Raw genomic sequence first — 23,777 nt, forward strand, 5'->3', positions numbered from 1 at the left:
TTCTTATCCTGATATCTCCAGACTACCAGCTCGGACCAGCAGCAACGGAGAAGCCCAGCAGCAAGCTCGCCTCGGGAAGAAAACCACTAGAAACAGAAGCAATGGGCTGCATAACCCTGCACCCGCGACCTCTGCTGCAGCAGAACCCTCTGCATCCGCACTCGATACCGACGTCGTCATCAGTATCAACCTCGAGCGACGACCATGCCGACGACGGAAAGACTGCAGCAGCGACAACAGCAACAACAACAAACCCCCTCCCGACCCTTCTACACACGCCCTCGGGGCTAGCGATCCTCGAAGTCCAAGGAACATTCAACCTGCCCTCACCCCCCTCTTCCTCATCCTCCCCCTCACTCTCCTCCTCAGACCCCATAAAGCAAGCAACAAAAGCAACAGAAGTCGGCCGCCTGGTATTTCCGCTATACGACTACTGCAATCCGACAAACAACGACGACGGCAAATGGATGAAACGCGTATACCTGTACATCGGCAAGCATCAGCGCATGACGGGGGAAGTGAAGAAGTTGGGGAAGCCGCTGGCTGTGATTCGGAAGAGAGAAGGCACTCAGAACAAGGTCACTCAGAACACGGGAGAGGAGGAGGGGACAGAGGAATTGGAAATCGTCGAGATTGTCAGGTGCAAGATTCTGTTCGCCAATAGGCCCGAGCCGGTCGGTGAGGAGTGAGCTTTTGTCTTGTCTCACGTGCGTCACGCAACACACATGCGTATACTGCGCCACTAGCTGGACCCGAGGGCGGGAGCCAGAGACGGGGCCAACTTGCCCAGCTCCGACTAGAAGCAGTCTGCTCGAGGCATCGCAAGAGTGGCATCACGCCGTCTCGGTTCAGAGCACACACAGGCAGAGAAGACACTGAGACTGTCGCCTGAGAGCTCAGCAGCATAGACGCTCGGCATAGACGCTCAAAGAAAGCAGCTAGGGGAAGCGCCGAAGACGCCTCTACGGTCTTTGCTTTCTTCTTTCAGCTCCTTCCTGGATCGCTTGTCTTGATGCTGGTTCTCTTTACTGCGGACTCGAATCTACCTTCGAAAGGGTCACAGCAGCGGCAGAGGCAGGGACTTCCCTCATTGATCGATCGGGGAGGAGCCTGGCTATTGTCGTCAGCTATAACGAAAGGCAGACATTCACCTTCAAATGACTACAGAGAGTCACGTGAGACATCTACGACGCTGGTGTGCAAGGAAGAGAATGAAGGAAAGAAAGGCACCACGCAGTGGCGCCGTCCGCGCAGGACATCTTTTATGGCTTGGGACATGTTTTCTCTCTTGACACATGTTCGAAGGTCTATTATGCACGAATAGAGAGGCCGAGTTGTTCATCGTCATCTTAACTGCTTCTTGTTTCCGGATCAGGGAAGGTCCCGATTAGTGGTCATTTGTGGCTGTTAAAATTGTACATGTCTCTCTTCTGTCGTCGCTGCACGACTGTGGTTTGCGCTTATATCGCTCGCGCTTCTTTTTGGCTCTGGTCTTGCGCTCTCTCTCTCTCGCTCTCTCTCTCTCTCTCTCTCTCTCTCTCTCTCTCTCTCTCGCATAGCTGTGTTGCTCTTTACATGCCCTCCTCCATCGTCACATTCTTCCACCACGGCGTTCCCGGCCGGTTTCTACCAAAGGGATATCCCCCGCTACTACTACTCCCACTCCTGCTGCTGCTGCCGCTACTTCTGTTTCCTTGCGGTTGCTGCTGACCTTCCTGTTGCTGCTGCTGCTGCATGTTCAGCTCCCTCTGCTCCGCATTCATCATCGACTCCTCCACATCGCCGACCTGTCTCCGCTCGCTGACTTCACGGTGATGATACGACGGCGACGACGACGACGACGACAGCGAAGACGAAATGGGTTTGAGGCGTTTGTTGGCGCGCGACGCCATGCTCAGGCTGATGGATCTGCTCGACGTCGATGTCAATCCTTGAGACGAGTGTCTTTTGTTTTTGTCTGAGTTATCGTTGTTGTTGTGGTGGTGGCTCATGCCGGGGCGGACTTGGTATTGTGGAATCGCTGTTGTGGATTCGCCGCTTCCTGCTAGTGATGAGCCCCGTTGCTGGAACCACTCGTCTCTCATGACTGGTCGTTGTCACTGGAGGGGCTCGGAGGATGACGATAGACGGTTCAGGTGCAGGTAGACGTCGGTGCCGTAGCTGTTTTGTTGCTGGTTAGCTTCGAGGGGCTTTTTGGTGAGAGAGAAGGCAAAAGGCTTACCCTTCCATACTGATCAGCTTCAGATCCCCGCCAAAGTATCGCGCGTAAAGTCGGCTGATGGGCAGTCCATATCCGAATCCCGCCATGGGCGCTTTGAAGTCGCTTTTATTAAAGTCTGGATCCAATGTCGGCGTCTGGTCCACCGTGGTATACATGTACGTCCAGACCAGAGGAATGGAAGACCGGGGGATACCGCCACCTTCGTCCGAAATCTTGATCGTGATGTCCTCCTTGCCCTCGGCAACGACAACTTTGGTCACGGGAAACTCCTCCTTGTCCTGTCCGTGGGTTTCCACAACGGCGCGGAGAGAGTTCTTGAGAGTCTCGAACAGCATGTGCGACAAATGGCCCGGCACGTACATGAAGTGCAAGTCGGGATTGCACACGAGCTGGACCTTGGGCGCGTCGAAGAGACCGTAGTGATCCTCACAGACGAAGCGCGCGTTCTCAATGGCTTCCTGAGCCAGATCGCGCACGTTCGTCTTGGTGCAGATGATTCCGACATAGTTCGGGTCCGAGTGGGTGCGCTGGTCGGTCAGAGCTATGTGCTGGCCGATCAGCATTCGTATGCCAATACGAGACATGTAGAAGCGATCGAGAAAAGCCTGGATGTTGTGGTCGATCTGCATGCGTTGCCGCTTGCGCTTGTACTCGAGGATGCCCTGGGCGATGGTGGTGACGACGCTGTCGTGGCGCCGCTTGATCACGTCCAGAGTGCTGGCGAAGCGCGTGTTGTAGTCGTTGAGCTCTGGCGGCCACTCGCCGTTGTCGTCGGCCCCGCTGAAGTATCTCCTGGTGGCCGTCACTTTCTTGTTGTCGCCATTCTCGCTTCCGTTGCCGGTGCTCAATTGCGATCGGTACTGGCCTCGCGGCACGCTGGGGTTCTGCGTCGTCTCGCTCAAGACGCGCGAGTTTCTCCCGGCTTGTTTCGCGGGTTTCAATAGACGTTCCCGTATCTCGGCGCTCAGACTGGGTTTCTGGAGTGTTGTGATTTCCTACATGTGACGCCGTTTGTCTGAGCCTTATAGACCAAATTTGAGAGCATGTCATCATCGCTCACCTCGAATGACTGGGCGTACCAATCCTGCACCCTCTTGATCGAGGGCATATCGTTCAGCCCATCAGGCAAGTCACTGAGCTCCTGCACACGGTGCGCCAACCGTATAGGTAGCTCCTCTGACAAGAATTGCGAAGCTCTGAACAATGTTCCTGCATAACGTCATGATACTGTTTTTGTAGCAGTCAGGAAAGGCGGGCAATTGAACATACCAACAGAGGGCCTCTCTCCAAACTGCACCATCTGCCTCAGGCTCACGCCCGTGGCAGGGAATTTGGAGTAATGTCGGATCGTGTCCATGAGCTCGGCCGACTTCTTCCACGACATGATTGGCAGCAGTTGAAGGCCTCGCGGCCAGACTCAGCGTGGGGGTTTTACTGTATTATCTCAGACTAATATAGCAAAAGAGAGCAGAGGTATATAGAGAATACAAGACAGAGGAACAAGCATGGAAAAGAGGAATAGAAGAAAGAAGAAAGAAAAATAGAGAGACAGAGCACACGAGTATCCTAAAAACCAAATGTGAGTCAAATGTCATATGAGAGAGAGAGAGAGAGAGGTCGTAAATCTACCCTACCCTTACTTTAGCCTTGCCCTCGAGTTTCGCCCCGGGCCTGCGGAGAAGCAGCAATAGACTGACTGACTGACTGACTGTGCTCCAAGGTCCCCCAAGAATAATGCTGCTGCGGCTTGCTTCGATCTACACACGTTACCGTAGCCGACTTACTAGGTAAGGTAAGGTACATACACTACTCGATCTTTCTCTGTGCATTTCCCCGTCACATGCACCACATCATCTACTTGCCTCACCCTACCCTACCCTATCCTACCTAGGCCCTTTGCACCTTGTGGCCCTTTCACACTCGACCCCCACACTTCGCAATCTCGCACCGAGGCCTGAACATCGGGCCAAAGCGCCCGCTTCGGCAATGTGATTGTCTCTCTGTAGGTTTTTGATCTGTACGAAGACAGTTCGGTACATGCGACAGTGACTATGTGAAAGAGAGCCCCCCTCCCGATTCGGTCCATTCGGCCCATATTTGCTGTTGTAATACCGCATACTTTTGGTATATATTGTGTGTCCACCTCTGTCGCAGGTCCAGGTCCAATCGTCGACATACTCCGCATGCATGCGCGCTGATAACGCTACAAAGTACAAGTAATTAACCTGCCTACATGGTCTCGCAAAAACCTACAGTGTTGCGCTACTCCGCTCTGTTCTCTTCAATTCAACCGTACCACAATGATCGTCAGAATCGTCGCGTCGTTTGTTGCCTATTGGAGTGGGTGGGTGGGTGGGTGGGTCGGTGGTGGAGGGAGTGCTAGCTCACAGACAGACCTACGGTAGGTCGAAGAGCAGCAGGCAGTCCTTGCCCCCTCATGTCGCGCGCACGCGGAAGGAGTGGATCGTCTTGAACTCAGTAGTACAAAGTGTCGTCGTCGTACAACCACACACAGCGTTGTGTCTAAACATACATCATCGTCTATAATCATACAAGGACGCGCCTGCCCTTCCACTGGCGCTATCCTGGAGAGCGGAAAAATTATGGTACACATTGAAAGTCTTTTTTTCTTTTGATGCCCACCGAAACGCCGCGCCAACTGCAAATGCATCCGGAATGAAGACCTGATCATGCAATGCCCATCCCAATAATCCCAAATCATGTGCGTCGCGCTGTACAGAGCTATCGTATCAGGGCGGGTGAGTGATCTAAGCATTCTTGACAACGCCGACCTTGGCGGGCTGTAGGAAGTCAATTAGCACGCGGACAGAAAAGATGAAAGACAAAAAGCTTACCCTGATCACACGGCCGTTGAGCAGGAATCCCTTGCTCTGAGTGTAGAAGACGGTGCCGTCCTCCTTGTCGGGTTGAGGGGTCTGGAAGGTGGCCTCGTGTCTGTTGGGGTCGAACTTCTCGTTGGTCTCGGCGGGATCGAGCTTCTCGACGCCAAACTTCTTGAGCGTGTTCATCAGGATGGTCTCGGTCATTCTCAGGCCATCGTAGAGAGTCTTCAACTCCTGGTTGGAGCTCAGCTTGTCCTGGGGCACGGCGCCGAGAGCGCGGTCGAAGTTGTCGACACTGTCGAGCAGCTCTTTGGCGAATCTCTGGAGGGCAAAGTCCTTTGCGGCCTGCACTTCTCTCTTGGTCTGCTCTTGAAGGTTGCGGTACTCGGCCACCTGGCGCTTCCACTTGTCCTGTAGGTTGCCTGTCAGTCTGGTTGCGAATTCCCTTCCCAAGGCGCGCCACATGGAACAGAGACATGACTCTGCATCATGGGCGTCCTAGAGTCGAACATACTGTTGCCTCCTTGGCCTCTGCCTTGGCCGCCTCAATCTCCTTCGCGGGATCCTCCTCTTCCTTTGCCTTTGCCTCGGGCTTCTCGTCCTTGGTCTCTGCCGCCGAGTCTGAGTAAGGCCTCAAGCCTGAGAGGACGCGACCATTGCCGGGGTATGCTGCTCTGAATGAGGCGCGAGTTGCTTGTGGCAATCTGCTCTCGAACGATTGAGCGGCGAATGTGCGGGCCGAGCGGGCGAGGTACTTTTGAAGCATATTGTGGGTGGATATGTGTGTGCGAGATGTGCCGAGTATGTGGACAGAAATCAAAAGGATGATATATCGCTGTAAGATGACGGTGCAAACAAGAAAATGTGGTAACGTAGTACGAACAAATGCGTAATTGTGACTTTCAAGCTGTATCCGCTAAATTTTTGGATCACTACAGGCAGACAGACATACAGAGACGCCGAACCTCGCAATCCGAATATTCGCCGCCGAGACCCTGGACTTGTCGTGACGGATCACCTTATCTGCAGACCGATGATGCAGTCTAATCAATTACAGTGTCACGCTGTCCGAGTATATAGATACTCGACTCCCTTACTCTTTGCTTGAGGTCTCGTCTTCGACAGTTTGGTCTATCGAGAATTGTCTGGGTCATGGTCCCCGCCACAGCACGATATATCTATGTACTACACATGAAAGATTTGTAACGGGCGTCGGTCACCTGTCTGGCTCTTATATCCGGATCGTCTTGCATACTGTACTCTACATTACCACGGCATGTCGGCAGCCGAGCTCCAGTTTAGGACAATCAAGGACGATTCGCACAAATATCGTTGCCGCATCAGACCGCACTTGTAATTGTCCTGGATTTTATGATGCCGCCGCAGGTCCTATTCCGGAGTGCTAGCCCTAGACCTACCTGACCCTACCTTACTTGCCACAGTCTGGTCGCGTGGACATCCACTCAGATGGCTCGGAGATTATCCATAAGTCCTCAGCATCCGTCGACTCCATATGAACCAACACACGGGTCTCGTGGCAACACACGTAACAAGACATGAACACGAGTCAAGGATACACAGTACACAGGACAGCACGATATGACCAATCAAGCATGTACCAGCACATTGTTCGCTGCCCTGAAAGAGCGATGATTACTTTGTGCATGTCTGGTTATGCTTGAGACGCTGTCGCTTCGCTTCTTTCTTGATACAACATGCACTGAAAGATGAAGCATGATCGTGCAATGTCCACGTCTCCTGTCACTAAAGTATGCTGATCTGACCATGGTTAGAGCTTCATCAATTGACACATACAGTATGCTCAAGTTAATGTCCAACAGTGCCAGAGCCTCGGCCTCTTTAGCCCAGTTACGAAGCTTCGCACCGGTAGCGAGCCTCGTTTGCTTAATCTTGTACTCATCATTGACTCCCTACTGCTGCTACAATTTGCAGGTCAGCATCTCGGACTACCTACCGTATGAACCATCGGATGCTGCACTTTGGTGTCGAGAATCATACCTTACTTCCGAAGACGCTGAGGCGTTAGCGTTGCGAGCGGTACGAGCCCCACGCTGCTTCTGGGCCAATCAGAGCACACATATCTCCCCCCGGATTACATCATGTATTTACCGCGCGACCTACCTACCCCTCCCGGCGTCTCGGCCAAGAGGCGAAGAGTGTGGGCGTACCGACAATTATAAAGGTGCCATCCAGTTTCCTGAAGAGGATATAAATATATGTTGAGCGAACTTGAAGCTTTAGTTCTCAAGTCTTGACCTTATCCTCCTCGTCCCAGAGCATTGTTTCCTATAGCCGCTAGGGTTCTCTGTATCTTCCCAGACACTCAAAGTCAAGAAAACATCAAGGCCGTACACAATGACCACAAAACACAACCTAGGCTCAATTGCCATTGTCGGTGGAGGCATCTCAGGTGTATGCCTTGGTATCGCGCTGCTTCAACGAGGCATCAAGGTAGAGATCTTCGAGCAAGCTGTGACCTTTGGAGAGATCGGCGCTGGAGTGGCATTCAATCCCGCCGCCGTCCGGGCGATGAAAAAATGCTCAGAGGATGTCTTCCAAGCGTTCGACAAAGTCGCAACTGTCAACGGATGGCCAGAGAAGAAGACTACGTGGTTTGACTGGGTTGACGGATACAATGACACAGAGATTGCCAAGGAGCAGTGGCACTTCACCCTCTCGAATGAAATTGGCGCAAATGGTGTTCACAGAGCACATTTCTTGGACAACCTGGTCAAGGCAGTGCCGGAGGGTGTCACACATTTCAACAAGCATCTGGACACGATAATCGAGCACGACAATGGAAAGCTGACTCTGAGATTCCATGATGGCGTGACGCATGAGGCCGACGCTGGTACGTTCCCTCTCTTGATATGTGTTGTTTTCCGACCTCTGTGACATGACGATGCGAGTTTACTACTGCAAAACATGTCCTGTGGCTAACATGATACCCTGCTAGTCATTGGCTGCGACGGCATCAAGTCCAAGGTTCGCGCATGGATGATGGGACCGGACAGCCCATGCACGCAACCTACCTATACCCACAAGTATGCCTACCGAGGACTGATCCCCATGGACAAAGCGAGAAAAGAACTTGGTGACGACCTTGGCCAGAACGCCAAGATGCACGTAAGTACCAGCGATCCTCCCTCTCATGTAGTCCGAAGGCGGTATACAGTCTAGCAACAGAGAGCTGATCAAAGCATACAGATGGGCCAAGATGGACACGTCTTGACGTTCCCTGTCGACAAAGGCCGTACTATGAATGTCGTGGCTTTCAAAGTAGACCCTGGCGAGTGGCCTTCAGCGACCAGACTGACGCTTCCGACAACAAAGGAGGATGCAAAGCGTGACTTCAAGGACTTTGGCGTCACCGTGAACCGCATCATCGACCTCCTCGAACCCAACCTCGACCGCTGGGCAATCTTCGACACCGGCAAGCATCCCATGCCGTACTACAACAAGGGCAAGGTTGTCGTGCTCGGCGACGCAGGCCACGCCACCTCGCCGCACCACGGCTCCGGCGCAGGCATGTGTATCGAGGACGCAGCCATCATGGCCGAGTTGCTCGCCGACCCTCGTGTCGAAGAGCATGGCGACAAGGGCTTCAAGGCTGCCTTCGAAGCGTACAGCAAGCAAAGACTCGAGCGCACACAGTGGCTTGTGCAGAGCTCGGCGCGCAGCGGCAACCTCTACGAGTGGAGGCCGGAGCCCGAGGGCCGCGGCAGAGATCTCAAGGGTATTGAGAACGAGTGCCGAGAGCGTTGCGACAAGATCTGGAACGGAGACCTCACCGAGTACATTGCGGAAGCCAAAGAGCTGCTGGGCCAGGCTTTGAGCTCTCGTGAGAAGCTCTAGGTAGAGACTGCAAGAAGCTGTGTCGATGGAAGCACTGGCGAATATCTCCATGGTGCCATCCGATCATCCTGAACCTTTGTACACATATATATCCACATACAGAAGCTGACGGTGCGTCATCACTCAACGCATAATCTGTAACTAGATAATCACCATGCAATACCACACGAGCAGCATCTGCCTCTTGACTCTTGTGTCGCATATCTCATTGCTACTCCATCCTTTCAGTATGATTCGTACATATATACAGTTAGGCCTAACGAGTAAATCGCACAGAATCTCCGACAACCAGCTAGGCAGATCCCCCGTGTTCAAACGCAAAGTGGTCGTCCTCGCACAGTCCATCGAAAAGACAGAAGTCAATTCTTCCGCGGCCTAGCGACATCCTACCTCGAAGGAAGCATGGAGCTTCGTGCGGTGATGATTGGATGCTAACAAGCCTCTACTACTCCACGTGCACATGCGTATTGAACCGTCGACAAGCGTGGAGCATAAAGTGACCCGTCCTGTACGAAAGAATGTTGATAAGAGGTGATGTGTATCGTGTATTGAGCAAATGAAGCTTCCGTTACTGTACGATAGGTCTCTTCCTCTGTGTAAAGAATGGCTGCGATTCCGAGAGCCAGTTCATGGAATGGGGCTGATGCGATCCATCACATGCGGCATTGAGTTTGTGTCACACTGCAACAGAGGTCTTCTCTCGGTTTATATTCCACGCATTAACATACAAGGAACCTATCAACAGAAGAAGAGGAGAGAGACAGGCAAAGCGACCAACGGAAGGAAACCCAATATAATACATAGCCCAACACGTTCCCGCTAAACCTTCTTCCTACCCCCACTCGTTTGCCCCAGATGCATCGTAGCGACCGCATATCCACCCCAATTCATCAGCACCAGACTAGGGAACAACCAAACCTGCGGACTGCCGCTGGCAGGCGGATCACTCCAAGTAGTGCCGGGGTAGAGAATCGCACTCAGGCCCGCGAGGCAGTACAAGCAGCCTACGACTGCAGCGGTCCATAGGGAGTCCTTCTGCTGTTGAGCTGCGGCGACGGGGCTGCTGCTTGAGGCTGGGTTGCTTGAGCGGAAGGTGTGGTAGATACTTGTTGCCGCTAGCAGGACACCCAGTGTCATGGTTTGGCCGTTGTGGAAGCGTGCATGGCCTGTTGCGGTGGAAGTGGGCTGGTTAGTACTTGAGTGACTTGATGGAACATACTCCCCCTTTTGGCCCCCTGCCCCGCCCACCCCCCCCCCCCCCATCTCCATCTGGCCCCCTGCCGGGTTGGCTACTAGGGGGCCATTGAAGTGGCGGGTTTGACATTTTTCTTTTCCAGGGGAAAGAACAGTTTAAGCTAAGCATTAGGCAGTGTATGGATATGTACAGTACCTGGCCATGTAGGATTGTGGATGTGCGTTTCATTCCAATCCGCAATGAAGGCTCCGGCCGAATATACGAGCTGCGAGAAGACCATCATGCTACGCCCCAGCGTGAGCGTCGTCGATCCACTCATGATGTCTATTTTCGCTAACGATTTCCCGGAGAAAGGGCGGGCGGGTGTGTGTTCTCGTGTGCGCGTTCTGTCAATGCTATCTTATAAATTGATAGACTTGTTCCTTTCGGATGACTTTGGACACGGGCAGCGAGCTTGTGCTTTCTGCGGGCTGTGAATGACAGGGCAGGGAGGTAAGGATAGGGAAAGGATAGGTAATCAAGCACCAAATCTCCTTATCTGACGTGTTCCGTACGCTTTTTATTCTGCTGGCCTCGCGCAAGTAGACGTGACGTTGTTTTAGTGTGGTCATCACAGGAATCTTGCTGCTGCTCTGCTTACGGAGTCCGGAGGGGCACAGGCGTCGACTGACCCAACCACCCCTCGTTGCCCCGCTTCAAATCCAATTCGACCAACCCTACTGGGCACACAAGTAATGCAGTGTGCTCAATTCATGTATCTTGGGACAGATCTGACTGATGCCGCATCTAACACATGACAGCCATGCATGCAGCCTATTCGTGCGCTGCACAAGAACATGAGCTGTGTCGTGTGCGTGACTGACAGAAAACCATGTTTCGCTCTTCTGACAGGCGTCCATGCGTCAGCCATCCCATTTATCCAGTACAGCCATCAACAACGACGACGTGTCGCTAAAATAGGCCACCCGGTCGCTTACAGATCCGGGTCGTCGTGGCTGTCAGCACGATGTCGTCGCAGTAAGCGTACGTTGTCTGCTTCGATCTGACGTAGATGTTGCATCCACGCTCCAGCGAGGCTGATCGTCGAATCGCCGTGGCCAACGCGAGTATGCCGCTTGACGTCCAAACTAATGTCAGACAGCTCGAGCGCTCGTCGACACGTACACGTGAAGCCAGAGAACTCACTCGGCCACATGAAGCTAAGGATCCGAATCATGAGTTCCGCCGGGAGGCGTTCAAGGAGATCTGGTTTCATCGTCTGCATAGCTGCTGCCTTTCGTGTCTGTGTGCCTAAGTGCACATACAAGTACGTGTGACATGGCCAGGCTGGGGGGGGGGGAACTGGGTTGTCGGTGATGCTGCTGTGCTGCTTGTCGGGTGGCTGTATCCGGACCCCCGTCCGGATCGACGTTTCAAGTTTCGCTGATTATGACAGTGCTGCTGCTGCTGCTGTACGCTTGTCCGACTTTCGCAAGCACTGTCGTTCCTGTCGGGTTCGTGTTAATCCAGTCGATCCACTTGCGCTTATAGGAGGCCAGTGCGTATAGCGAAACATTCTGGACGACGATCCCTTAATTATTTTTGTAGGAACACATTGCACATTCTCACGTGTTGCATCTTACGATGAATAAGTCTTTTCAAGGGAATGTAACCATTGAATTTTTGTTCTGTAAGGACAGTGACTGTGTGTATATGGCCGAAATTGCAATAAAGAACAAGTTTTGATCCTCTTGCTCCATGTCGAAAGATCTCTATGTAACAAGTTTGGATAGCGTTCGTTCCTCGTCATAAGACACCTGATCGTCGTTGAAAAGGGATGGGTCCTGCCTGTCTTCGTTGCATAATGCGCAGCGGCTCAGCCGTGCCAAACGTTACTGCTGAAACCGTATGATGTGCGATGATACTGTCATGCAATTGGGTCCAGATACCCCCCTCATCGTAGTACATTTTTTCCTTTCTTCCTGTTCCTAACGACCAGCGCCATAAGCGCCGCTCTATCCTTAAGATAAAATGGGCTTTAGCAGTCCCATAAAAAAGTCCCATATTCCTCCCAAGTCATCAGAAGCGTAAAAAGCACCAAACCGAGATGTACGTCTCTCCCCCAACAAAGAAATGTGCACAGAAGAAGGGTAAAAAGGAATAAAAAGCAAGTGCGGCGTCGAGCGTGGCTCAGACACATGCAGATGACTTGTTTATTGTGAGAAAGTTAAGCGTCATAAAATCGGATCGAATAAATTTTGCTTTTGCATCAAAGCTCCGAATGTCAACATTCAAGGTAGCTGATGAAAAAGGTCTTTAAACGCGCTGGTGAGGGTGGCGAGCAGCGTGGTGGTGCTGGTGGGCATCACGTCTGCCGTTGTGGCCCCAGGTGTGAGTCCATGCAGTGGCGGTAGCGGTAGCAGTGGCGACCTCGGTGACGGTGATGATAACATCAGAGCCATCAGTGGCAGAGGACGCGGTGGTCAGGACCGAGGTCTGCAGAGTAGTGGCAGGGGCAGCGGTAACAGAAGGTGCCGAAGCAGTGGTGCTGTACACGGAGGTGGTCGACTGAGCGGCAACCGAAGACGAGGCCGAAGCAGCGCCGTCATCGTTCTGAGACTCGCCGGAGCACAGAGTGACGGTGATGGTGGAAGAGTCAGGGCATGCTTGCATGCCATAGGCATCATCGGTAGCATAGCGGTAAGCGGCCTGTCTAGGAGCACAGGCGGAGCTGTCGGCAGTGATCTCCCAGTCGCCATCCCAAGGGTTGCCGTCAACCTCACTCAGATCGTACCAGATGGTGCCATCGTTCTGGAAAGTGTACTCGTACTGGAGGATGTTTGCGAAAGCAGTGCTGTTGGAAAGCTTGATAGACCAGCCGTTGCCATTGGTGAGCTCGGTCCACTGCTGAGTGTAAGTGCCGTCCTTGGACAGAGTCTTGTCAATCTCAGAGTAACCACCACCGGAGGAGGGAGTGTTGTAGAGGAAGACGTCATAGTTGCACTTGTTGACGACGATAGCGCTTCCGATGTTAGCAGCGGCAGCACCCACAAGGGCGGCGCATGCGATGATGGAGTTCTTCATTGTGACGTGAGTAGTCTTGTCGGGTAGAAATCTTTTGCAATTGAAGGGAGTCAAGTCAAAAAAGTCTCGAAGAGGATGCTGTAATTGTTCTTCGCAAAGAGAATGTGAGCGGAGCAGTGAAAGAGTGAACTGCGCAGCAGCGTTGCTAACCAGAGCAATTGATGGACGGATAGATAGTGGTGGTGAAGGGAGGGGGAATCATCGATACGGGGCAGCAGAGTCGGCGGTTCTTATGCACATTGCATCGAGAAAAACATGGTGCTAAGGCTTGACCCGCCCCATGTGGGCCATCCCATCGAATTCACCATGTGCTTTTTATACGCGAAACCACATCGAGTGATAGTGGCAGAAAAAGGGAGCAATCACGGTGCGCGGCTGGCGCCGCGACGCCATCAAGCTAAGTCATGGTGGGAGGAAAACTTTGAGGTACGGGTCAGCCGTCCAGGTACCCGGACTTTCTGGCGCTGTCATTCGCAGGCCGTTTCAGGAACACCCGGTAAAATCCTCGTTGTCATTCGCGGTACCAGCGGCTCATGTAGAACGGCGCCATGCTGGTGCTCGGCGTGTACAGACGTCTCCTGCAAGGCCCCGATCGATGCCCAGGAACTGGGCGACAGGGGACGTGCTAGGATGTGGTCTTACGTGGTCACTGTTGCTTGTACCTGACGCTACACACGGATCTTCCGTCACCTTTTCATATATGTGTGTCGCGTGGTCGATCACGAAATCGAGCAGAATTTGGTAATGGGACTGTTTACTGGCATATTTGCAATCTTATAATTTGATTCACCTAGTAGCAAAGGCTATCTCGGGGAGAGGGCTAGATGTGGAAGATGTCGCAGTAGCCCCGACTCTGGAGCATTGGTAGAAGAGATTGACCGAGAAGCCAAAAGTCAGGCCCGGCAGCAATGTCATCTACCTTGTCGACCAACCCACAAAAACCCTGACTCTTTTGTTCTTCATTGGCTGTCGCTGGAAGTTTCTCACTCCAGACCCCAGCGGTACGTACCCATGGTGTACCAGTCAGTCACCGTCAATCTCCCGCGACTGGTAACCGATCAGCAATCGATAATCGTTAGTGCCGTTGACACACGGCCCAGTATGTCGTACTGCCCGCCTATTCGTGGGCGCAGGCGCTAGAAATTGAACTGTGCTGGGGTATATTTGACCCACATCTGCCAACACGGCGCCCGCTCGGTCGTCTGGATGTACTGGAGCAGTAGAGTAGTCTACCCGTTCTTGCGAAGACTCTGCAAAGCATATGTGCTTGCGTGTCGAGTGGCATTTTCACGTCATTGATACCTCAGAGAACACTGTTTCTGGGTAAATGTTATGTGATGGAAAAGGGTGTATAGAGGCTGAGTAACCAGACATTGTACCCTTTCAAGTAATTGTAAGTGTGCCGAGTTGCTTTTTCACCCCCATTAGTAACACCAACCCTCGTTGCACAAGTCTCATGCTGGTTCAGACCCTTGTTTGGTATCTCCCGGTCCATTCCTGATAATAAGATACAAGACTATTGTGAAAAAGTCCGATGAAGGACTATAGTATACCCGATGCCTAAGCACTACGCGCTGGATGTTCGTCGCTACTGAGTTCACGGCACATAGAAGTTGGGGTGGGGACACCCTTGAACTGCCAAATGAACTTGCCAGCAAGTGATTGGACACTAGAATGTTTTTGCGGGTCGTGCGCAATACAATGCCATGTCACTATCTGTCTGTCGCATAGCAGCAGCATGATGACCGAACTATCATTCTATTCAGCGCCTCTCTCTGCCACATCAATCCCTGCGAAGGAACAGTAACATTCTATTCGTTTCGCAATGGAATAGCAAAGATTACAAGAGGCTGCAGGAAAGTTCTCAACATTGTGAGGCCTGTCATGTATCATTGATCTTGACTAGCATCGCAAGGTCTTCCCATGGAGTATCGTATACATGGATGTTCGAGGGATGTAAGTCGATTAGTGACAAGCCACACCGACGATTAGACAGGGCTATGGCGATAAGCTCAGGCAAGATGCAAGGGCAGCGTGCGCTGCGTCCTGGACCCAAATGCCAGCCATCACTTCCCAGCCATACTGAAGAGCTGGGTCGGCGTGCAGGCATTGTGCAGAAAGTCGGCAGGCATGACTCTACGTCCAAACTAATCTAAGTTATGAGGCGCACCCTGTGACACAACACTCTGCCTGCACGCGAAGATAGTTCGCATGAAGAGCATGCGAGCGGCGGCCCTCTCACTGAACCCTTCATTCTACCACTGTTGCTTCAGCGGTGAGGGAGGCGGGGGCGGGATTATGCCAGCCTCGTCAAGTTGAGCTGCGTAAATGTGTTGGACTGTCAGATCCGAGCAGACAGCGAAGCGATATTCCAGTGTCCCGCGCAGGAGTTCTCGGAGCTCTCTCATAGATCTATTGTTGGGTTCCGACTCAGCAGGCTGGCGCAGACTTAGACTGTTCGAAATACTGCGCCTGAATGGAGGACCATATCGTTAGCATCCACATGGGGGCTGTGTTACCACTGTTGAGACGACACTGAGCGGACCATTCTCGCTTCTTGCGATATCGTCCACATTGACTTACCCGGTCATATTACTCGCCTTGGCAATACTCTAGGTGTCGCTTCTCCAGCGTTGTCCCGTGAAAGCGCACGATCTCTACCACTTATCAATCGCACGTGGGCAATCGATAAAAGGCTTCGCGCTAGCCGTCCGTTGTACTTTGAGCCAAGTCGCTAGAAGATTGCGACATTTTCTAGTCCGAGGAAATTACAGTACAAGCACAAGTACTGTACTGTAGCTTACAGACACCACTCATATGTGGGGCCGTTGTAACTTTTTATGCTGCGTTGCTTCTGGTAGCGGAAGGCTCGTCGTTGCCTTGGCTCAAGTCTATCGAAGGCTGACCGCGCCGAGATCGCGCCTTCTAAATGGCACACAGTATGCAAGCCTCCATGAGTGACTACAGAAGAGCTGGCAAACAGAAATGCCACGCGGTATTTTTCAGCAGAAACGCAAATTGAGCTCACCAGAACATGGCAGCGACCACCATCGGGGCTGAGTCACTGTATCGAAGACGCAAAACCTGTCAGGGTATACTGGCTCACATACCGGGAAAACATTGTAGAGTGGTACATACTACTGTCATCTTGTACCGAACATATGTCACCTCGTCCCGACAAGAGCACGAACTTGCCCAGGACACTCGGCGCACAAATGGAAGACCGAGGCGAGTCAGCGCCCAGCATTCCGCCGTCTCCGTCTTTCTCGTAGGGATGATGCCGCCGCACGAGAAACAGTTGAGTGCCCTGTATGACTAAAATTGTTGTACAAGGTAGACCCATACTATGACGGAGAGGCGACCGGCAAATGCCATCTAGTTTGCAAGGAAAGTAATCTGTGGACAGTTGATTCGACGCGAGTGTCCGTCTCGGCGCACGCCTCGCAAAACCGCCGGTCTTCGTCGGCGAAAAGCACGAAGTTATGCAATCGATCCCTACCTCCTACAGTACATTCACTCTCGCTACAGTAGCTCCCAAGGGCCGCCTACTAGTGACAGTGAAGAAGTCGGGCTCCGGTTCATCGCAGACCCTTTGACTTCTAGGTAATCGCTCTGTTGAAATTTTCCCGTTGACCCCACTCACCCACACTGAATATGGAGCCGACGGCAATTATCTTGAATCTTCGCAGATTGTTCGGCTCTCTTGCCCAACATTCACATGCGACATGAAGACTTCTTAGGTTGTCAGTGGACGGAATACAGTATTACGATGTATCTGACGCAACTCAATACACGCCGACATTCGCGTCCCATTGATCAATGTTGAGCCAATGACATGTGAAGCGTATGTTAAATCGAGATTTCGAGACCCTGCCAATCCAGGTGAGGTAGGTAGGCTGCCTATGCAATGAATGGATATCAGTTTGATACATGAGAACAGCGATACACTCAAGGTAGATCACCAATGGAACTGCCCATATAGTCGAATATGGATATGCCGGCTAAGATTTCATATTGAAGAGCATGTATCGTATGTGTGTACAGTACTTCACTACCCTGTGGACGGAAGCTTTACCAGAAACAAGCACACTTCGCAGTACCAAATAATCGACTCTCCAAGCACATGCTCTGGAGCCGCAGGGTAAAGCATGATAAACAATCTCGGGGAAACACTTCTCGAAAACAAGCCATTAATTTGACATTGTGTTCCACTAACACAAACGGTAGGAGACAAAGTGGCTGAGACATTTCGAACCCTGGTGCGAGCATTAATCTGACTGGACTTCTTGGACTGCCTATAACTCTCGCGCCGACTGCCTATTGTGTAGTAGCATGGAAAATGGAATAAGACACCCCGAGGTCAAGAGACTTCCCCATGGTCGCAGAAACTCTTTATGAAGTAGGTTGATGATTAGAATTTCATCTCTACCACGGAGTGTCCACCTTGTATTTGACAAGCTCGTTTAGGCGACTGGCCTTCGACGTTTATTTGTCGATTCGCCAGAAAAGACCAGACAGCCACAGCCCCAGATACTAGCCAGCTGTCGCGGCAACCAAGACAAAAATGTGTAGATGTATAACAGACTCAGCATTGGAGACCACGTGACGTATACATACTTCTTAGACCAAGAGAGCTTGGTGGTCAAGAATGAAAGCAAATCATCTGACATCGAGTATCGGGCCACAAGACAATGCTATCGTGAACTTACTATGGAGGCGTTCGCAGCCAGGTTGATTTTGTAGCAGAGTCATTGGTCGCGCGTCAGTGGCTTCGCATCGACACCCTGCCAGTCGATGTGAATTGGCTGAACGTGTGCAACTTCGAGAAGTCTTTTAAAAGTACGTAAAAGAGCCCAAAGCAAGTCAAGACTAACGAATTCGATATAATGATGTACGGGATCACTGAGTCGGCGGGAGGCTCTGCAACTCGATGTGATGGACTGACCATGAGCACTGACATCGACGTTGCCTTGACACTTTACGTCCCTTCAAGCTACGTTGAGGAAGGCTGCAAGAGCTTGTGTGCATTTTCTCCCACCAGGAGGTACACTCGCAATACGACTTCCTTGAGGAATTAGTTATACCTCTTGCTTCGTTGAGGAGCAGTGGTACAATGCTTACCCTACCAATTCTCCCACATGAACGAATCCACATACAGCCGGATATCCTGCTTAGCACCTATCAATCGCAAATTTCAATCGACATTTAGAGTAAGGCTCAAGTACCGTAGATTGAGGATTGATGGTCCGTCCTACCGTCAAAGTAGCGTTTATGAGCAATCCGAGACTTGTCGTTCAAATCAGCCATGAAAATTTGGAAGCCTGAACGCCTTCCTGTACTCTGGTATGAGACTGGCAATGACTCTTGAGGTAGTACTATCAACCATTCGGACTAAATATCCATGTCCATGCGCGACACTGGGAATATATAATCTAAGCTATGAATGCTCTGTCTAAGCGGGACCGCATTTTTAGAAACCAACAGAAATAAATTCACCATATGAGCCTCGACTCGACCAAATCCAGGCCAGACGCTCGGCACCGATAGCATCTGTCATTGAAGATCAGAAGGCACTGATGACTAGATCTACAATTTATGATTTTCTCGAAGCATAAGGTACCTTTCGAATCCATGATGATGCCCCCGCAGCTCCGTCCGAGGACTTGGAGTGGGATGCTTCAAGACCGAACGTGCGTCGACAAATGGGGTTGGTAAAGCAGTCACAATGTGTGGAGCTAGCCGTAAGAGGCTAGATCTTTGCTTTCTGATAGCTAATCTTAGAGAGCGAGCAACGCGCTACACTTGACGACTGTTCGAGATGCAGTTTCGATAACACTGTCTTTTTCTCAGTATTGAAGGTAGTATCGACTACGGACTTATTGAGTAAGAATTTACCGGTAGTGAGCGTCTATGAAGTATGACCAAGTTGCCAGAATGCTCCTTCTGCCTGGATGTAAACCCTGAGACTACATCTTGCCACGGCTGGTGCCAAACGCCATAGACATATGTACTACGTAGATGAGATATGGACATCACTTCTATATTCGACATGCTGGCTTCGTCTTTCGTGCTTTGACCTGTTGGATATCTATCTGTATAGGAGTTGTTAATTTGAATGATCATTGTATCACCCCTTGCTTGAGAAGGGGGAAGGTCCTTGACTATATGCACTAGCTACTTGAGTTCAAAACTCCTTGTAGATCCGTCATAGCTTCGATATTATCCAGCTTTCTCAACAAGCATCAAGCTTCGATGAAACCATATCTAGGGACATGATGTTCGGATTCAGTGGTTGATGTGAAATGTTTCGATGTCCCATTGTGGCGAGGCAATGCACGAGGTATCTGGAAACATCCTAGGTACATACGGCTTCCGATATAGAGCACGCTGATTGGATGTGCGAGCTTTCCACAGCATGTGAGATCCATCGTACCTGACCTTCGTTTTACCGCTAATCTTTCGGCCACACGTAGACCCAATGGGTGAATATGTGTATATCCTCGCCGTGTTTTACTGCCTCTCGAGCGACATCACACACGTCTATGCGCTTCTAGGAGTAGTGCTGGCTCCACTGGACCTCCACGAGCTCAGGATCAAGTCGACAATGTGGTCGACACCCTTCCCGTTCTTGACTTGTGCGAAGAGCGTTGGTCCACCGTCGCTTGGATCTTGTCAGTACGATTCAGTGATAGTAAATGGTACAAAAGTGAACATACCGCATTTTTCTGGCATCACGCTCCATAACGCCCAAGTCTGCACCGACAATTTCGGCGAGATCGGTCTTGTTGACGACAAGCAAATCGCTCTGCGTGATGCCTGGACCACCCTTTCTCGGAATCTTGTCGCCTCCGCTCACGTCGATCACGTAGATGATGTAGTCGGCGAGCTCGCGGCTGTAGTTGGCGGCCAAATTGTCACCACCCGACTCGATAAGCAGAAGTTGGGTGTCAAATTCGCGATGTAGGTCGGTCAAGGCAGCGAGGTTCGCGGAGATGTCCTCTCTGACGGCGGCGTGTGGGCATCCACCGGTCTCGATGGCAGTGATGCGCTCGGCTGGGAGCGCTTTGTGGCGAGTAAGGAACTCGCAGTCCTCTCGGGTGAAGATGTCGTTGGTCACGGCGGCGATACTGTATTTATCACGAAGGGCCAGGCACAGCGCCAGCATGAGAGCAGTCTTGCCTGATCCTACGGGACTGGAGAGCGGACATGATCAGTGGGATCCAGTGACTGGAAAGGTAGCAGAATGGGAACGAAGCACACAAAGAACATACCCACCGATTCCAACCGTGAAGGCGCGCTCAGCAAAGTCGCGACCTTGCACGATGGGCATCTCACGGCCCAGGAAAGAGCCAGGGCCATCGAGGATCTCATGAGTGTGGCCGTGATCGACGGCGGCATCATGCGAATGACCGGCTAGGCCATCGTGAGCGTGAGATTGACCGCTTGCCATGTTTGAAAGCTATGCGAGACAGAGAAACAACAACAAGACGACAGAAAGTTGTGTAGCTTTGGTAGCTTATATGTGTGTGTTATCTGCCAGCGACTCATAACTCGAGGTGGGGGGAACTTGGCGGGGTAAAACCCGCGTAGAGCTTCCCCATTGGAGAAAGCAACATCTCTCCTGTCGGCCAGGTCCGCAATCGGACAATCCGTATGTGATAAAGGCGGGTTGGAACGCCGACAGATTATGAGAATGTCGTGCAGGACAAGGCCTAGGTAAGCGGCGATTGCGTACAACACAGCATCTCGCATCGGCGTTGATGCTTGATCTGTGAAGCTCTACGGAAAGTATTCAAATAATCGTTGCGGTGTCGGATCCTGAAACTGATCTGATCGGAGCATCGGGAGCGCAGGAAATCAAGGGCCGTGTCCCGGTGACAAAAGTATAATGATGATGATATAGCGATTAGCGATCGCCCTAGCATCCCATACCTTAAGATATATTGGCTGAATCGACAAAAGCAAAGCAAGTCACAGCATATGTCTTAGCAACAATGATTGTCCGTCAATCACATCTCCTAGATCTTGCATCAGGAACAGAAACAGAATGCTGCTTCGGAGAACGGCAACCAACCCCTGGCATGCGCATCGAGCATGTGATGGAGCTGTTCCCGTTCCTTCCTTCTACGTCATAGTAACGACCGTGACTGCCGCAAGACATTCGCTTTCCCAGCTTGATGAATTCACCCTTCACTTCCTTCCAACTCCTTATCCATCCATCAATCACATCTACTCGACACCATGAGTAGCATGTTCTCCAAGCTCCCGTGGGCTTCCCACGATGATTCTGGTGGGAAGCAGGACGAACAGGAAGAGTCCTTGACCACAGTCTTGTCGAGTCCCCAGGACCGCAGTGAACTCACCATTCTCATCGCCAATTGCACAGAGACAATGCGAAAGGTCATCACAGACACCTTTGACGCCTCTCAAGTAGGAAAACCGCAGGATTCAGTTGTCGATATCAAGGCCGACGACGATGCTCCACTTGTCGACACCAGCACCCCTGAGCCTACCAAGGAGCACACCGTCACCGATGAGCAGGCTCGCAAAGATCAGGCGCAAAAGGAAGAGAAAGATCGAGCACAAAGAGAAAAGGAACAAGCACAGAGAGAAAAGGAGCTCAGCGCACCCAAGATGAAGGAGCTGCGCGACGCCGCCTTGCACGAGTTCGATGACTGGAGGGAGTCGGTCTTGTCGAGAATAGGCGAGGTCGTCAATTCTCGAGACACTGCAAAGGCACAACAGAAACAGGCCAAAGCCACGACGCCCAAGTTGCCTCCGAGACATCTGTCTGAACCGCCCAAGTATGATCAGGGCGTGGCAAAGGCGATCAAGGAATTATACCCTCCCGTCGAAACTCCTTTGAACAGGCTGGACGAACCGCACAGAGCGCTGATCCTACATTCTGTGCTATTGCTGCTGTTGAGTCTCGAGCACTACTCTGCCCACTCACGTGTCCTGCTGTTGCACCTCATGAGCAGTCTCCAGCTTTCCATCTCCTTCTTGGCTGATGATGAGAGCAAGATAGCTCGTGGCTTGTTGAAGGCTGCCGACATGAAGGCCGAGGATGAGACAAAGAAGAAGGCCGAAGAGAATCACGACAGTCGCAAATGGAAGGTCGGTCTCGCTACTGTTGCTGGCGCTGCTTTGATCGGTGTGACAGGTGGTCTGGCCGCACCACTGCTGGCTGCAGGAGTTGGCACAGTAATGGGTGGTCTCGGTCTCGGTGCAACCGCCACCGCTGGCTACCTTGGTACCTTGGCCGGTAGCTCTGTCCTCGTGGGTGGGTTGTTTGGTGCCTACGGAGGACGCATGACCGGAAAGATGATGGATCAATACGCCAAGGAAGTCGACGATTTTGCTTTCATCCCCATTCGTACACACCACAAGCCTAGAAAGATCGAGAAGGAATATCGACGTTTACGCGTTGCCATTGGTATCTCTGGCTGGTTGACTGACAAAGAAGATGTTGTCGATCCCTGGACGGTCATCGGACCCGAGATGGAAGCCTTCGCCCTTCGCTTCGAACTCGAAGCCCTGATGAACCTGGGAAACTCGCTCACAGCCATGATAAAAAGCGCGGCATGGGGATATGCCAAATCCGAGATCATCAAACGTACAGTCTTTGCCTCTTTGACCGCAGGACTGTGGCCTCTTGGTCTGCTGAAAGTCTCCCGTATCATCGACAACCCCTTCAGCGTGGCCAAATCGCGTGCGGACAAGGCCGGTATCGTTTTGGCCGACGCTTTAATCAATCGTGCCCAGGGTGAAAGACCCGTAACGTTGATAGGTTATTCTCTCGGCGCACGTGTCATCTACACCTGTCTCAAGACCCTCGCCGATCGCAAAGCTTTTGGCCTCATCGAGTCTGTCGTCTTGCTCGGCGCACCGACTCCGTCGACGGCTGCAGACTGGCGTCTCATCCGCAGTGTTGTCTCGGGACGGGTCGTAAACGTCTACAGCACCTCTGACTACATCCTTGGTTTCCTATACCGCAGCAGCAGCATCCAATACGGAATCGCCGGTCTTCAAGCCATTCCCTCCGTCGCAGGTGTCCAAAACGTAGACGTCAGCGACATCGTCACCGGCCACACAGCATATCGCTACCTCACAGGAACCATCCTGAAGAAAATCGGCTTCGAAGACGTGGACGTCGAGGCTCTGGCCAAGGAAGAAGCGCGCTTCAGAGAACAACAGGCAAAAGAAGAGCAAGCGCGTCAGAACGCCGAGGCAAAAACGACGACGATAAAGGCCGACGAAGAACACGACCACGACCAAGAAGTGGAGAAGTTGGAGCAAGAAGTCAAACTCAAGAACAAGGAAAGCATGATGGACCGGATGACGGAAAAAATGAAGATCGGTCGCCGCTCTTCGTCGCGTCGTAGTAAGTCCGGGTCAGGCGCGGACACTCCACCTCCCGCTGCTTCTTCGTCTCGCTCTTCCCATGATGCTGCTGGCGGCTATGGAGAGAGTAATCTCATTCACATGGATCCGGGAACTGATGGCGAGGAGGAGAAACCACCCCTGCCTCCTAGGATGCAACAGCAGCATTAGACATCATCTCTGGAGTTTCGTTGAG

At 52.0% G+C, this 23,777-nt stretch overlaps 8 protein-coding genes across 9 annotated transcripts; 3 read left to right on the forward strand and 5 right to left on the reverse strand.

The window, feature by feature from the left end:
• Positions 1-101: 101 nt before the first annotated feature.
• Positions 102-689, forward strand: AAFC00_002066 (uncharacterized protein; the record flags this gene model as incomplete). The annotated part of the gene is made up of 1 exon (XM_069341339.1): positions 102-689. One exon carries the CDS (start codon positions 102-104, stop codon positions 687-689), a length of 588 nt encoding a protein of 195 aa, XP_069201415.1.
• Positions 690-2,096: 1,407 nt separating this feature from the next.
• Positions 2,097-3,605, reverse strand: AAFC00_002067 (uncharacterized protein; the record flags this gene model as incomplete). Its single annotated transcript, XM_069341340.1, has 4 exons — positions 2,097-2,160; positions 2,222-3,216; positions 3,282-3,430; positions 3,491-3,605. 4 exons carry the CDS (start codon positions 3,603-3,605, stop codon positions 2,097-2,099), a joined length of 1,323 nt encoding a protein of 440 aa, XP_069201416.1.
• Positions 3,606-4,989: 1,384 nt separating this feature from the next.
• AAFC00_002068 (uncharacterized protein) lies at positions 4,990-5,830 on the reverse strand (the record flags this gene model as incomplete). Its single annotated transcript, XM_069341341.1, has 3 exons — positions 4,990-5,022; positions 5,077-5,475; positions 5,579-5,830. The coding sequence occupies 3 exons, from the start codon at positions 5,828-5,830 to the stop codon at positions 4,990-4,992; spliced, it is 684 nt and encodes a 227-aa protein (XP_069201417.1).
• A 1,610-nt stretch (positions 5,831-7,440) lies between these two features.
• On the forward strand, positions 7,441-8,940 carry AAFC00_002069 (uncharacterized protein; the record flags this gene model as incomplete). Its single annotated transcript, XM_069341342.1, has 3 exons — positions 7,441-7,936; positions 8,042-8,211; positions 8,293-8,940. 3 exons carry the CDS (start codon positions 7,441-7,443, stop codon positions 8,938-8,940), a joined length of 1,314 nt encoding a protein of 437 aa, XP_069201418.1.
• Positions 8,941-9,759: 819 nt separating this feature from the next.
• On the reverse strand, positions 9,760-10,454 carry AAFC00_002070 (uncharacterized protein; the record flags this gene model as incomplete). Its single annotated transcript, XM_069341343.1, has 2 exons — positions 9,760-10,106; positions 10,331-10,454. The coding sequence occupies 2 exons, from the start codon at positions 10,452-10,454 to the stop codon at positions 9,760-9,762; spliced, it is 471 nt and encodes a 156-aa protein (XP_069201419.1).
• A 1,976-nt stretch (positions 10,455-12,430) lies between these two features.
• On the reverse strand, positions 12,431-13,198 carry AAFC00_002071 (uncharacterized protein; the record flags this gene model as incomplete). 2 transcript variants are annotated; one of them, XM_069341345.1, is made up of 1 exon in its annotated part: positions 12,431-13,198. In XM_069341345.1, the coding sequence occupies one exon, from the start codon at positions 13,196-13,198 to the stop codon at positions 12,431-12,433; it is 768 nt and encodes a 255-aa protein (XP_069201421.1). The 2 variants fall into 2 exon arrangements, with proteins under 2 accessions (XP_069201421.1, XP_069201420.1); XM_069341346.1 differs by having other exon boundaries at positions 12,431-12,787.
• Positions 13,199-19,738: 6,540 nt separating this feature from the next.
• AAFC00_002072 (uncharacterized protein) lies at positions 19,739-20,648 on the reverse strand (the record flags this gene model as incomplete). The annotated part of the gene is made up of 3 exons (XM_069341347.1): positions 19,739-19,859; positions 19,915-20,391; positions 20,470-20,648. The coding sequence occupies 3 exons, from the start codon at positions 20,646-20,648 to the stop codon at positions 19,739-19,741; spliced, it is 777 nt and encodes a 258-aa protein (XP_069201422.1).
• An 800-nt stretch (positions 20,649-21,448) lies between these two features.
• AAFC00_002073 (uncharacterized protein) lies at positions 21,449-23,752 on the forward strand (the record flags this gene model as incomplete). Its single annotated transcript, XM_069341348.1, has 1 exon — positions 21,449-23,752. One exon carries the CDS (start codon positions 21,449-21,451, stop codon positions 23,750-23,752), a length of 2,304 nt encoding a protein of 767 aa, XP_069201423.1.
• Positions 23,753-23,777: the final 25 nt, after the last annotated feature.

This window comes from Neodothiora populina (genome assembly GCF_041146345.1).
Source record: "Neodothiora populina strain CPC 39397 chromosome Unknown canker_contig_14, whole genome shotgun sequence".
Taxonomy (NCBI): Eukaryota; Fungi; Ascomycota; class Dothideomycetes; order Dothideales; family Dothioraceae; genus Neodothiora; species Neodothiora populina.